Source organism: Enhydra lutris, unplaced genomic scaffold (genome assembly GCF_002288905.1).
Source record: "Enhydra lutris kenyoni isolate GAN:26980312 unplaced genomic scaffold, ASM228890v2 scaffoldscaffold59, whole genome shotgun sequence".
NCBI classification, from domain to species: domain Eukaryota; kingdom Metazoa; phylum Chordata; class Mammalia; order Carnivora; family Mustelidae; genus Enhydra; species Enhydra lutris.
Window position 1 is genome coordinate 872,178 of NW_019154143.1, and position 13,225 is coordinate 885,402.

Below are 13,225 nucleotides of genomic sequence, written 5' to 3' on the forward strand. Positions count from 1 at the left end.
TTTTTTTTTTAAAGGGGGAGAGTGAGGGAACAAGTGGGGAGAGAGGAAGGGGGAAAGGGAGAATCTCCAACAGGCTCCACTCCCAGCATGGAGCCCAATATGGGGCTCGATCTCATGACCCTGAGATCATGACCTGAGCCGAAATCAAGAGTCAGAGGACACTTAGCAGATTGAGCCACTCAGGCACCGCTTGACTTGATTCTTTTAAGAAAAAGTTAATTTACCATTTTTTAACAGCCTAAGTTTGAAATAATAAATTCATGTAATCAACTTACAATGTTTGTCATTAGGAAAGTAACCATCTCTAGAAAACTACTCAAAGACCATCTCTGACAGTTTGCTAGAATAATTTGCATTTATAAAAATCAACAATTTACTATTAACCAAATTAAATAAAATTCCTATTTTAATTTGGCATTTTGCTTTTAACTGGTTCTTCTGTGATTGAAGGAATTGGATTGGCATGTTCAGTGTTATAAAGATATTTTCACTTACCACAAAGAAAATCTGTCCTCTTGAAGCACAGTTAGCAGCTAATGAAAATGTTCAAATGGACACTTTATTAAAAAAAATTTCTTTGAAAAGAAATCCACTTACAATGAAAAAAGTTTTCTTTGAAATAAACATTTTTAAGTGAAATACAACATACCTGCAGAAAACTGCTGAAGTCATAAGGGAAACAGGTCAGTGAATCATCACGAAGTGAACCCAGCCAAGTTACCTCTGCCTAGGTCAACAAGCAGAACATTACCAGGGCCTTGGAAGTCCTGTTTGTGCTTCAGATCACTAAATCACTGCACCTTCCCTTGTCTCCAGACATAATCCCAACTTCTAACACCGGCATTGATTTGACCTCATAGAGGCACATTTTGCAATTACCATTTTCGTTTGAAATTATCTGTATTCTTCCAGGTTAGAGAATTAAACGGTTTTATTTTGAATGAGACCAGCCGTGTTCAAATCACTTGTTATATATATTTAATAATCGATAGAATAACTTGAATAATGAACAAAAAATATCAAATGAGGAAAGCCTGCCTTTTCTTTTTTTTGGTTGTATTTTTTTTGTGAAAAAGAAAGGACAGTGGTCTATTGGATTTGTTTCATGTTGTACTTTTCTAATTAGATGATACCTTTAGTTATGGTTAAGATATAGAAAAAGTAGCCAGTTCTGGGGCACCTGCGTGACTCAGTTGGTTAAGCATCCTACTCTTGCTTTTGGCTCAGGTTGTATTCTCAAGGTTCTGAGATCAAGCCCCTCATTGGGCTCCTCACTCAGCAGGGAGTATGTTTCTCCCTCTCACCCTCCCCCTGCTTAAGCATGTGTGTGCTCTCTCTCAAATAAATAAATAGAATCTTTCAAAAAAAAAAAAAAAGCAGCTAGTTCTTAAGAGCTTTCTGCTAACTGAATTTTGTTGTGTTTAAAAGCATTTAAAAATAAATGTAGGGGTGCCTGGGTGGCTCAGTGGGTTAAGCCTCTGCCTTCAGCTCATGTCATGATCTCAGGGTCCTGGGATCGAGCCCCACATCGAGCCCCGCATCTCTGCTCAGCAGGGAGCCTGTTTCCCCCTCTCGGTCTCTACCTGCCTCTCTGCCTACTTGTGATCTCTGTCGGTCAAATAAATAAATAAATAAATAAATAAAATCTTTATAAAGAAAATAAAATAAATGTAGACATGTCCGTGAGAGTCTAATTGTGTACACTTCAGAAGTTTTTTAATATTTCTTTTGTCTTCCCCCTTCAGTGGAAGCATTGACCTTTCCTCCTTCTTCTGGGAAATCCTTCATCATGGGAGCAGATGAAGCCCTTGAAAATGAACTGGGACTTGGAGAATTGGCGGGCCTTACAGTGGCCAATGAAGCAGATTCGCTAACTTACGATGTGAGTCGTGGTTTTATTTTTGTTGTTCTTTTCTCATTTCTTAAAAATAAAAAGTTAACTTTTTAGAAAAAGTGGTAAAACGTCTTTACAAGCATAGAATCTGGTTCCATTTTAATTGCAAACTTCAAAATTATGGATATGTTATATAAATGATATTTTTCACATTTTAGAGAGATTAAAATTACGGGCTTTGCCTAAATCCATAAGTCATTATAGCTTGTTTATTGGTTTTAGATATGGAAAAAAATTCCCTTTCTGTTACCAAGTTTGGGTTTTGTGTTTTAGGGTACTAGTGATCAGTTAAATTCAGGCTTGCCCAATGGCAACATTTATGTTTATTTGGTACATTACCAGTGAATATCCTGCCCACAAATGATTTAAGCTATTGTTAGGCAGGGATTTCTGTAAGGTGCTTTTCAGATGTTAAGGCACACTCATCAATGATTTGGACCAAAACTGAAATCTTGATACCTTTACTCATGTATCCCTTTATTTAATTCCCAACACAGTTATTTTATAAATACATTTATAATTGTTCATGACAATAAATTGTCAGAAAAACAGTTGCTTATTTTATTAAGTATTTACAATCTGTCTTCATTAAAATCCTCTCAACTTTGATACCTCGTTATCTTTGTTGGAGAACACAGTAGAGCTCCTGACACATGGGGGATGTAGGGTGGATGCTTAAGCAGACCATGGATATGAGAAGGAAGTACTCCAAAGAGCAACCTTACCACTCACTCCTCTTCCTGAAAATCAAAAGTTCTCAGTCTCCTTGCTGAGTCTATTAGTAAGTCTTTTGGGCTCTCCCTCCAAAAATAGCTGAAGTCCATAGCTTTTTTTTTTTTTTCTTTTCTCTTTTTAACACCTGCCATCCAACTCCCCTTTCTTCTTCACCTGGAACTATTACAATAACCTAATTTAAATGGTCTCTTTGCTCCCCATTCTCCATGTGATACAGGTTTTTTAAAAAATATTTTTCTGTTTTTCTATTTTTCTATCCTTATGTTTTGCATCTGTGTACATAAAAACACCCATTTAGGGGCACCTGGGTGGCTCAGTGGGTTAAAGCCTCTGCCTTCGGCTCAGGTCATGATCCCAGGGTCCTGGGATCGAGCCTCACATCACCGCTCAGTGGGCAGCCTTCTTCTTCCTCTCTCTCTCTGCCTGCCTCTCTGCCTACTTATGATCTCTGTCTGTCAAATAAATAAATAAAAAATCTTTAAAAAAAACCACAACACCCATTTAGTTGACTTTTGTTTTTTCATCTAATCTTTGACAGCCTTTTTAATTGGAGCATTGAGTCCATTTCTTTTTAAAGTAATTACTGATATATTTGGATTTAAGTCTGCTATATATTTGTGCTACCTATTCTGTGTTCCTTTTTCTCCTATTTTTGCTTACATTGGGATTATTTTTTATTATTCACCCCCACCCCATTACTTGGAGATGATGCACTCTTTCATTACCCTTTTTATTGTTACCCTAGAGATTACCAAACACATCCTTATCAAAATTTTAATGGAAAGACCTTTAGGTCATTTCTAACTTGTAATCTCCTACCCTTGGGGCGCCTAGGTGGCTCAGTTGGTTAAGTGTCTGCCTTCAGCTCAGGTCATGATCCTGGGGTCTGGGATTGGAGACCCACATCAGGGTCCCTGCTCATCGGGGAGGTTGCTTCTTCCTCTCCCTCTGCCTGCCACTCCCCTGCTTGTGTGCACTCTCTCTCTCTGTCAAATACATAAATAAAATCTTAAAAAAAAAAAGACACATATGTCAAAGACTATTATACAAAATATATAAAGAACTCTTAAAACTCAATCATAAGAAAACTCAATGATAAGAAAAAATGGATCACTTTAACAGACACCTCACCAAAAAAGATATATATAGATAACAAATAAGTGTATGAAAAGATACTCCACATCCAATGTCATCATGACAATACAAAGTAAAACAACAGTGAAATACCACTGTGCACTGATAAGAATGGCTAAAATGTGGAACACCGGAAACACCAAATGTTAGGACATGGAGCAACAGGGACTTTCATTCACTCCTAATGAGAATGCAAAATGGTACAGCCACTTTGGAAGATAATCTGTTGGTTTCTTATGAAACATACTCTTACTGTAAAGTCCAGTAGTCACACTCCTTGGTGTTTACCAGAAGGAGTTGAAAAGATATGTCCACACAAAAACCTGCACACAGACGTTTATAGCAGCCTTATTCATCATTGCCAAAACTTGGAAGCAACCAAGATGTACTTCACTGAGTGAATGGATAAATAAGCTGTGGTGTATCCAGACAATGGAATATTATTCAGTGGTTAAAAAAAACTGTAAAGCCTGAAAAAGCATGGAGGAAACAAGTGCATATTACTAAGTGAAAGAAGCCAATTCATCCAAACACATAAAATATACAACACCCAGAGCAAACCATAATGTAAATTACAGATTTGGGGTGTTAATGATGTGTAATGTAGTTTCATCAGTTAAAACAAATGCACCACTGGTGAGTGACATTGATAGTGGGAGAGGCTATGCATGTATAGGGATAGGTAGTATATAGGATATTTCTGTACCTTCTACTCAGTTTCACTGTGAACTAAAACAGCTCAAAAAAAAAAAAAAAAAAAACCCAAACCAACTCCTACTCTACATATATGTCATTCTTTTTATGTATTTTCTCTAGACATTTATCTCCTACAAGGTAGTATTTTGTACACTCAGTATTCAGTTAGGATTATCCATTTTACATTATTCATTTTGCTTTATCCTATCTCCCCCCTGCACATCTGACTGTCCATCTGGGATCACTTTCCTTTTACTCTAAGAACAGTTAATATTTCTCTTTGGTGAAAGTCGCTGGTGCCCAGTTCCCTCAGTTTCTGGTTTTATTAAATTGTCTGTATTTCACCCGAGTGGTTTAACTTCTACTTCTGGTATCAAAGTCCATTTGGCAACGGTTGTTTTGTTTCCTTTTTAAGCACTCTAAATACATAATTTCATTTTCTTCCTTTGTGGTATTCAGCTAAAGTTAACTGTCTATTAGTGGTCATTCAGTGGTAGTCTGATTTTTTTTTTTTTTTTTTCCTCTCTGAGTGTTACTCTCCCTATGTCTTGAATGTCAGCCAAGGTTTAGATTTCTTTTTTAACCTTCTTGAAGTTCTTAGACCTTCTTGGCTTACTACGTTTTTATCAGTTTTGTGTAAAATTCTCAGCCGTTTATCTTCAAATATTGCTATTGGCACTTCTTTCTTTTCCTTCTGGAACTCTGATTGTATTGTTAGATCTTTCTGTGTCCTCTGTCTCCTACTCCCTCTCCTGTATTTTCCTTCTTTTTTTCTCCATACTTCAGTCTGGGTGGTTTTATTTTTTTTTTAATTTTTTAATTTTTATTTATTTATTTTTTAAAAGATTTTATTTATTTATTTGACAGAGATCACAAGTAGGCAGAGAGGCAGGCAGAGAGGAGAAAGCAGGCTCCCCACTGAGCAGAGAGCCGATGCGGGGCTTGATCCCAGGACGTTGGGATCATGACCTGAGCCGAAGGCAGAGGCTTTAACCCACTGAGCCACCCAGGCCCCCCCAGTCTAGGTGTTTTTATGACCCATCTCCTGATTTGCTAATTCTCATTTCAGTTATGTATAATGTTATTAAACCCATCTATTTAGATCTTATATTGTTTGCTTCTGGAGTTCTTTTTTTATTTATAGATTTCTTCCAGAATTTACAATGTTGTCTTTTATCTTTCTTGAACACAGTAAGCATGATTATGTATTTGTTTGTCTTCATTTATGCTGTATTATCCTGCATAGGCATGGTTATTTTTTATTATGTCCAAATAACTATACCAAAAAGTTGTCTGTAGAAATAAGTTCAGGCCTAGAGTGATACCTTCCCTCAGGGAGTTACTTTAATTTGCTTCTCTCAGATGGCTGTAGCCACTAGAAATCTGGGATCACCTCACTCCATTTTCAATTTTTCAGATAATCTAAAGCTGATCTACAGTCTCTGTAAGGGCTTGTATTCTTCTAGTTAACTCTTCTATCTAGAATGTGGCCCAGGGGCACCTGAGTGGCTCAGTCAGATGGGTGTTTACCTTAGGCTCGGGTCATGATCCCAGGGTCCTGGGATCCAGTCCCACATTGGGCTCCCTGCCCAACTGGGAGCCTGCTTCTCCCTCTGCTGCTCCCTCTGCTTATACTCTCTGTGTCAAATAAATACATACATGTGTGTATGTGTGTATGTGCATGTATCTATGTATGCATGTGTATGTGTGTATATATGTATATGTATGTGTGTGTATACCTTTTAAAAAATGGGGGGACAGCTGGGTGGCTCAGTTGGTTAAGCGTCTGCCTTCTGCTCAGGTCATGATCCCAGGGTCCTGGGATCAAGCCCCGCATCAGGCTCCCTGCTCAGCGGGAGGCCTGATTCTCCCTCTCTCTCTGTATCTCTGTCAAATAAATAAATAAATATTTAAAAAAAGAAAAAAAAGGTATGCAGCCCTTTGAACTCAAAACCTAAAGCAAGGAGGTGCACCAAGCCCTACTTTCTTGGCGGGTGCTGGTTTGTATGTCTTTGCACTGCACAGCTCTCCGAAGCACAGCCTGACCTCTCAGCCATCCCTTCTGGAATCAGTAAACACGCTCTGAGAAAAACGAGTCCAAATATCAGACTTTTTATTCTGTCTTCCCCTGGATTCTGGTCTGCTTTTTCCTCACTGTTTTGCTGGTTCTTCATTTAAAAATTTTTAGCCCTGCTTTTCTATTCATCCTCAAGTACAGACTTGATCCTAATGATCTAGCCCATCATAGCTAGAGCAGAAGCTCCCATTTGATACTTTCGTTCTCTTTATATTAAGCCCACAAAATTTAGTCCACTATGTTATGGACCAGTCATGTCTCTAGAGAAATGTCATTCTCTCTCTTTTCTTTTTTTTTTTTAAGTATCTTTGAGTTGTTTAAAAAAAAACAAAACTTAGTGTTATACCTGCATTTCTGAAAGTAGTCTCTAGTTCTTTCTATCCTTTGTTTTTTAAGATTTTATTTATTTATTTTAGAAAGAAGGAGAGAGCACAAGTGGAGTAAAGGGCAGAGAGGGAGGCAGACTCCCTGCTGAGCCGGGAGCCTGATGCAGGACTTGATTCCATGACTCTGGGATCATGACCTCAGCCAAAGGCAGACACTTAACCAACTGAGCCACCTAGGCACCCTGAAAGTAATCTCTAGTTCTAATAAATATACTAGTAATCTATTGCTATGTGACAAATTGCACAACTTAATTAACAAACTGTACAATTAAAACAACATTTGTTGTATCATAGTTTCTGGGGGTCAGCAATCTGAAACAGCTTAGCTGGGTGGTTCTGGTCTCTCATGTAGTTGTAGTCAAGGTGTAGGCAAGAATTGCATTCTTAAGTGAAGACTTGATTTGGGGAAGATATGCTTCCAAGCTCACTCATGTGGTTATTGGAAGGCCTTGGTTCCTTCCTGGCCATTGGTTGGAGACTAATTCCACACCACATGGGCCTCTCTGTGGGTTCCTCATCAGGGCAGCTGGCTTGTCCCAGTGTGAGTGCCCTTGAAAATAGAGTGAGTAAGAACACCCAAGATGCAAGGTTTTTGCTGTGTGTTACTGGTCACACAGAGCAACCCTATGATGTACAAGGGGATTCACAAGGTGTAAATATGAGGTGGTAGGGCTGATTGGGAACCATCTTAGTTCCTGTCTACCACATTAAGACATTCAGAAGGAATTGAATTGTTCTTACATACAAAAATCTTTTGGCTTGTTAATAAGAGCAGACAAGAGTTAACTCAGTTAATTTCACTCTCCCCCTGCCTCCCCCCACATGGATAACCAGCCCCAATTCTTATAGTAGTTCCTTGTATCCTGTGTGTTTTCTTCTTACTGATCCAATTGTGACATGCTCTATCCAGATTTTTCTGCAAATTTTTAAACTTCTGGGTCCTAAGTTAAAGTTTATATTAAGAGTATAGCCTCTGAGGGCACCTGGGTGGTTCAGTGGGTTAAAGCCTCTGCCTTTGGCTCAGGTCATGATCCCAGGGTCCTGGGATCAAGCCTGGGATAGGGCTCTCTGCTCAGCAGGGAGCCTGCCTGCCCACCCCCCGCCCCACCTGCCCCTCTGCCTACTTGTGATCGCTGTCTGTCAAATAAATTAAAAAAAAAAAAAAAAAAAGAGTATAGCCTCTGAAGCCAGACTGCTTGGGTTTAAATCCTGACTCCTCTACTTACTAGAGGGCAAGTCACTTAACTTCTCTTTTCCTTACATGTCTAGTCTGTAAAGTGGGGATAATGTTAATTCCTTCATAGAGTTGTTGTGACAATTGAGTTAATGCATGTTAAGTTTTTGAAAAATGTACAAAGTAATGAATAATGCTTATAATAGCAGCTATTGTTACTATCATTGCTGGTTTTTGTCATTGTAAGTATGGTAATATTTCTCCAGTGTATTAATAGTATTTGCCCCACTCTTGCTTAAACCTAGGATGATTATTAGTTGTGGAGTGTGAAGAGTTCATAGGTGGTGCTAATGTGAGGTTAAACATGAACCCCTTTGGCTTTCCCATTAGTTGGAAATGGGAAAAAAAAAAGGCTGGAATATAGTTGGAATGAGGGGAAAAAACTACATTTTTTAGTTGTTGGGATGGAGTTTCTGTGGAAAAAGCAACATGATGTGTTTTACAAGTGGAAACAGTTATTTTGTAACAGCTGCTTATGTCTTCCAATGTTAACATTTTATGTTTCCAGTTTATAAACCTTGTTGATAATTTGATAAAGAATATTTAGCTTTTTGTAGAAAGTATTGAAAATCTTAGAAATATGATCATATTCTATAATGTTAACAGGTTTAAAGGTAACTTAGTTTTTTAGCTCTTACCCCAAATAAGTTTCTATACTATAATTTAGATTGAAATTACTGGTTTTTTTTTTTTTTAAGACATCCCAGTGAAGATCTATTTTATGTTATTTAATATTCTTTCATTGAATTATGTTACCTGTTTTCTTGTTATAGCACTCATATTTCTTCAAAGAAAACCACTGTTGACATATTGTTAATTTTGCCTGTTGATTTGATTATTTACATTTAGAAATTATATTGTTTTGAAAGTTGAAAATGTGATGATTTAATGACAAATCAGGAAGAATTAATGTGGAAATATAATTATTTTCCTGTCCTGAACTAAATGTATGGATATCTTTCTTTTGTTTCTTTAATAGATAGCAAACAATAAAGATGCATTGAGGAAGACATGGAACCCTAAGTTTACGTTACGAAGTCACTTTGATGGCATTCGAGCCCTTGCTTTCCACCCCATTGAGCCTGTTTTGATAACAGCATCAGAGGATCACACATTAAAAATGTGGAATTTGCAAAAAACAGCCCCAGCCAAAAAGTGAGAATATTCTACTTTAACTGTATTTGAGTATTTCAATTATCAGTTTTTCAGCAGAAAAATACTTAAATTATTTGTTATTAAATCTCTCAATTTATCAAGTATCTCCTCTAGTTCATTCTTCTTTACCATGTCACATAATTAGAATTTTTCCCTTCATACTCACAATCTGATACTAGGTTGGAAAACTGACCCTGAAAGAGAAATGGTATTATCTGATAGTTTCCCAGAGTTTCTGAATGCTTTTTACAATCCTTACAGTGTTTTAAATGGTTGTCATATTTGTGGAGTCTCTTATCTATACCAAAGGTTTCTGCTGTTGTTGTAAAGAGTTGTAGGCATGTTTAAAATAATCAAACCCCACCCCAACCCTGTCCTGTTGTTTATTAGGTTTTAGACTTATGATGTAGAATGGAGGGAGGAAAGGCTGATTGAGAGGGGTGAGGGACCTCTCTTTGATTTTGTCTTTTGGCCTTGACCCTTTAGTACTTTCCATACCTACCAGAATATGTAGACAGAAGGGCACTGTTGTCACTCTTCACTTAACTGCTGTTTCTTGCCTTGGCCCCTTGGTTCCTCTGTAAGCATGAACGACATGAGTTGGTATAAACTCTTTTATCAGTCACCATGCTAATCTTAGCCCCACTTGGTGGGGTACTTACTGAAGGTCCCTCTCCTTGTGTCCTTGAATCAGGTGGCTCAGAACCCAGCATGTGCTAACAAGGGCCCTTCTCTAGTGTTAAGCACTTCGGTTATTGGAAAGGTAGAAATGAACAGGAACTGGAGGACATTAAATAAGTTTTTACTGCTGTTAGAGGATATCTGTTGCCAAGTTTAAAAGAGATCAGTGACTCCTGCTGTGAGTCATACATGGGCTAGATAAAATACTTGACTTATCAGTCTGCATCAGGTAGCTCAACCAGATCTTGCTAAAACCAAGAGAATCGTCCTATGGCTCAGGTATCTTCAGCAGAGAAAAATTATTTCTTCATTATAAATTGTGCCTTTTGTCTTCTAGTTCTCTAGTCACAATGGGCATCTCATTAGATCAGAGAATGTGATGTCTTATATAGTCTTGACTAAAACTTAGAGAAATATTGAAACAAGTGTCTTGCTGGTGATAGCTTAGTACTAAAACCTTCACATGTAATTACATGGCCTGTTTACCTGTGAGCTTAATATTTTGGAAATGCTTGAGGAGAGAAATCATATGCCTATAGAAAAACTGTAATACAGTATAATAAATGGTAAGTAATTGACTTTAAATCGAGTTTAAATATCAGGCAGTATAGACTATATATACATTCAGCATTCTGAATAATGAATAAACTGATGATTTGGGCAATTTTTGCAAGTATCAAGGACAGACATTATTAGCCTTGATGGAAATGCAAAGAAATTTAAGTACCATTTAGTGAAATCCTGTTACATGCATGGTTCTGTCCTAGGTTGTTTTACTTGTAGAATTTCATTTAATCCTGTGAGTATTTGGTATTACCCCAGTTTTTTTCTGTTTTGTTTTAAATAGAGAGGAATCAGAAGTTCCAAAAGAATAAATAATTTGCCTGGAGTTAGCCAGTTAATTGAATCCAGAAATGTATCACCTCAAAGCCCATGATGTTCTCTGAGTGTGGCTCTCTCGAGTAGTCAAATAGACTATGACAGTGCTAAGAGCGCATAAGCAGGTATTATTACTAAACAAAGATTGTGTTTCTTGAGGCCACAAAAATATGTGATTGGTATCAGGCAAACTTTCTTAAGTGTCCTAGGTTGAGAATTGTGTATTACCACAGTGTTGGCATTTCTGAAGGCAATTTTGTGGCATATATTCATTGATACTGTTTATTACATTGAAACTGAAATGTGGAGTGGTAAAAATCCTCTCTCTCTCTGATTTAGGAGTACTTCTCTTGATGTGGAGCCTATCTATACATTTAGGGCTCATAAGTAAGTATGTGCTTTTTCTCTGTTTTAAGTCAGCATCAGCATCACTGTACATCAGCCTGATCAGAGTGTTTTATTTTCTTTCACTTACGTATTTGTGTTACATATTTTTTGTATTTAGTAGCGGTTTTGGGGAGGGGTTTGGATTTTGTTTTTTGTTTTTTGGTAAATGTAAAAAAGATAGTACAGTGTTAAAGACAATTTTATCACTACTAGAGATCCTTGCTGAAATTAAATTTTATTTGGATAATGTTTAAATGTTATATATCTTGTGCTTAAAATAAGTTGATGCGGTAAGGTTTAAATATTAAAAATCGGGGCTTTCTTTTCCCTTAAAGATAATATAGATAAAAATATGAAGAATTTTTAAATTATCACATATGCATGCTTTTCATATTTCCAGGTAAGCTTAAGAAATATACTAATTCACTTGATTTAGCACAGAAATTGGCATATTATTTTATATAAAGGGTCAGATAGTAAATACTTTTTCAGCTTTGTAGGCCATGTATTTTCTGTTGTATGTTCTTATTTTTAGCTTAGTTTTATAATCCCTTAAAAAATGTAAGGACCATTCTTAGCTTGAGAACTGTATAAAAACAGACCATTGGCTGGGATTTGGCCCACAGGCCATAGTTCACCAATCTCTGTTTTAGCAGCAGAAGAAAAATGAGCAGTGCTTTTATACTGTTTTTATTCATCGTAGAAAGCAGAATAATAGAAAGACCTGTGAATAATTAAGCGTTCTTATTTCTAACAAGTCCTATTATCAGATTGATTTTTGGGAATAGAAATTGATTTTTATCTCCCAGAGGTCCAGTGCTTTGTGTGGTAATGAGCAGCAATGGTGAGCAGTGTTACAGTGGTGGTACTGACGGACTGATCCAGGGCTGGAATACCACCAACCCCAACATCGATCCCTATGACTCCTATGGTAGGTTTTCCCCTGAAGACATGAAAGAATAGATTGTTTTCTTTTTACATACTTTACATACCATATATAAGGATAAAATGAGATATTTTAAAAATAAATTGGTAAAAGGGAACAAGGTCTTTATTTTGTTAAAAAGGATTCTTGTATTTAGGAAACAATTTGATATACATATGCTAAAAGAAAAAAGAAAAAAATGTGTTATTCCCGAAAAACCAGTTCCTACCCCCCAAAGTTCCATTGATTGGAAATGCTGCCTTGATTGACAATTGTTTTCTTCATTTTAGGCATCTGTACATTACTTGATACATTATTACTAATCTGTAATCATGTTTCATTGCTATTGCTACATATTCATTACTATTCTTGACAAACAACTGAAGGAAAATTGAATGTTACTCATTTATTATTGGAGTGTATAGGAGCTAATGATTTTTAAACTTTGTGACACCAAAAAACTTGAAAGGTCTTAAAAATTAAGAAGCGCCCTTTTATTCTCGGGAACGGTACCATGAAACATAAATCCACCTTATAATCTGTCACTAGATGTTACCATAAATTCTCTTGCAAAAACTCTTTAGGAATTGACTGTTTTGGTTTCCTCTTATATTAAATTCTAGAATGGTGTGGAGTGTCATATTTCTCCTAAAACCATATTTATTTTCATTTTCATTTTAGATTAATTTTACCACCAAACCTAAGTAAAGATAAGAAATTCAGTAAACAAAAAATTTCGCCAACATTTATTTAATAAGCATGTGACATATATTTTGTGAAAGGTAAACCTCCTCTCTGTTTTTCCTTACTTCCTTTATCTATCAAGAGGATGAGCTGTCTTCATTCTGTTTCAGGCCAACCACCCTTCCCCTTTTGCTCTTGACCTCATTCTCTCTTGTTTCTTTTGAGACTGCATTTCATTCTCTCTGGCTCTGTCTCATTCTCATCTTAAACCTTGCCCTCTTTTCTCTCTTTCCATCCCCTCAGCATATAAGTAAATTTAGGTGACTCCTATCCCCGGCAAGAAAAAGCCTTTCCTTAA

General features: G+C 36.8%; 1 protein-coding gene across 2 annotated transcripts in view; it reads left to right on the forward strand.

Annotated features, from left to right (window-relative positions):
* LOC111158480 (striatin) overlaps nucleotides 1-13,225 on the forward strand; it is a 100,516-nt gene that overhangs the window by 75,022 nt on the left and 12,269 nt on the right. For both annotated transcript variants that reach the window (XM_022520522.1, XM_022520523.1), the window contains 4 exons: nucleotides 1,746-1,882; nucleotides 9,136-9,311; nucleotides 11,211-11,258; nucleotides 12,068-12,189. In XM_022520522.1, coding sequence (XP_022376230.1) covers nucleotides 1,746-1,882; nucleotides 9,136-9,311; nucleotides 11,211-11,258; nucleotides 12,068-12,189 — 483 coding nt within the window. The remainder of the gene's footprint in view (nucleotides 1-1,745; nucleotides 1,883-9,135; nucleotides 9,312-11,210; nucleotides 11,259-12,067; nucleotides 12,190-13,225) is intronic.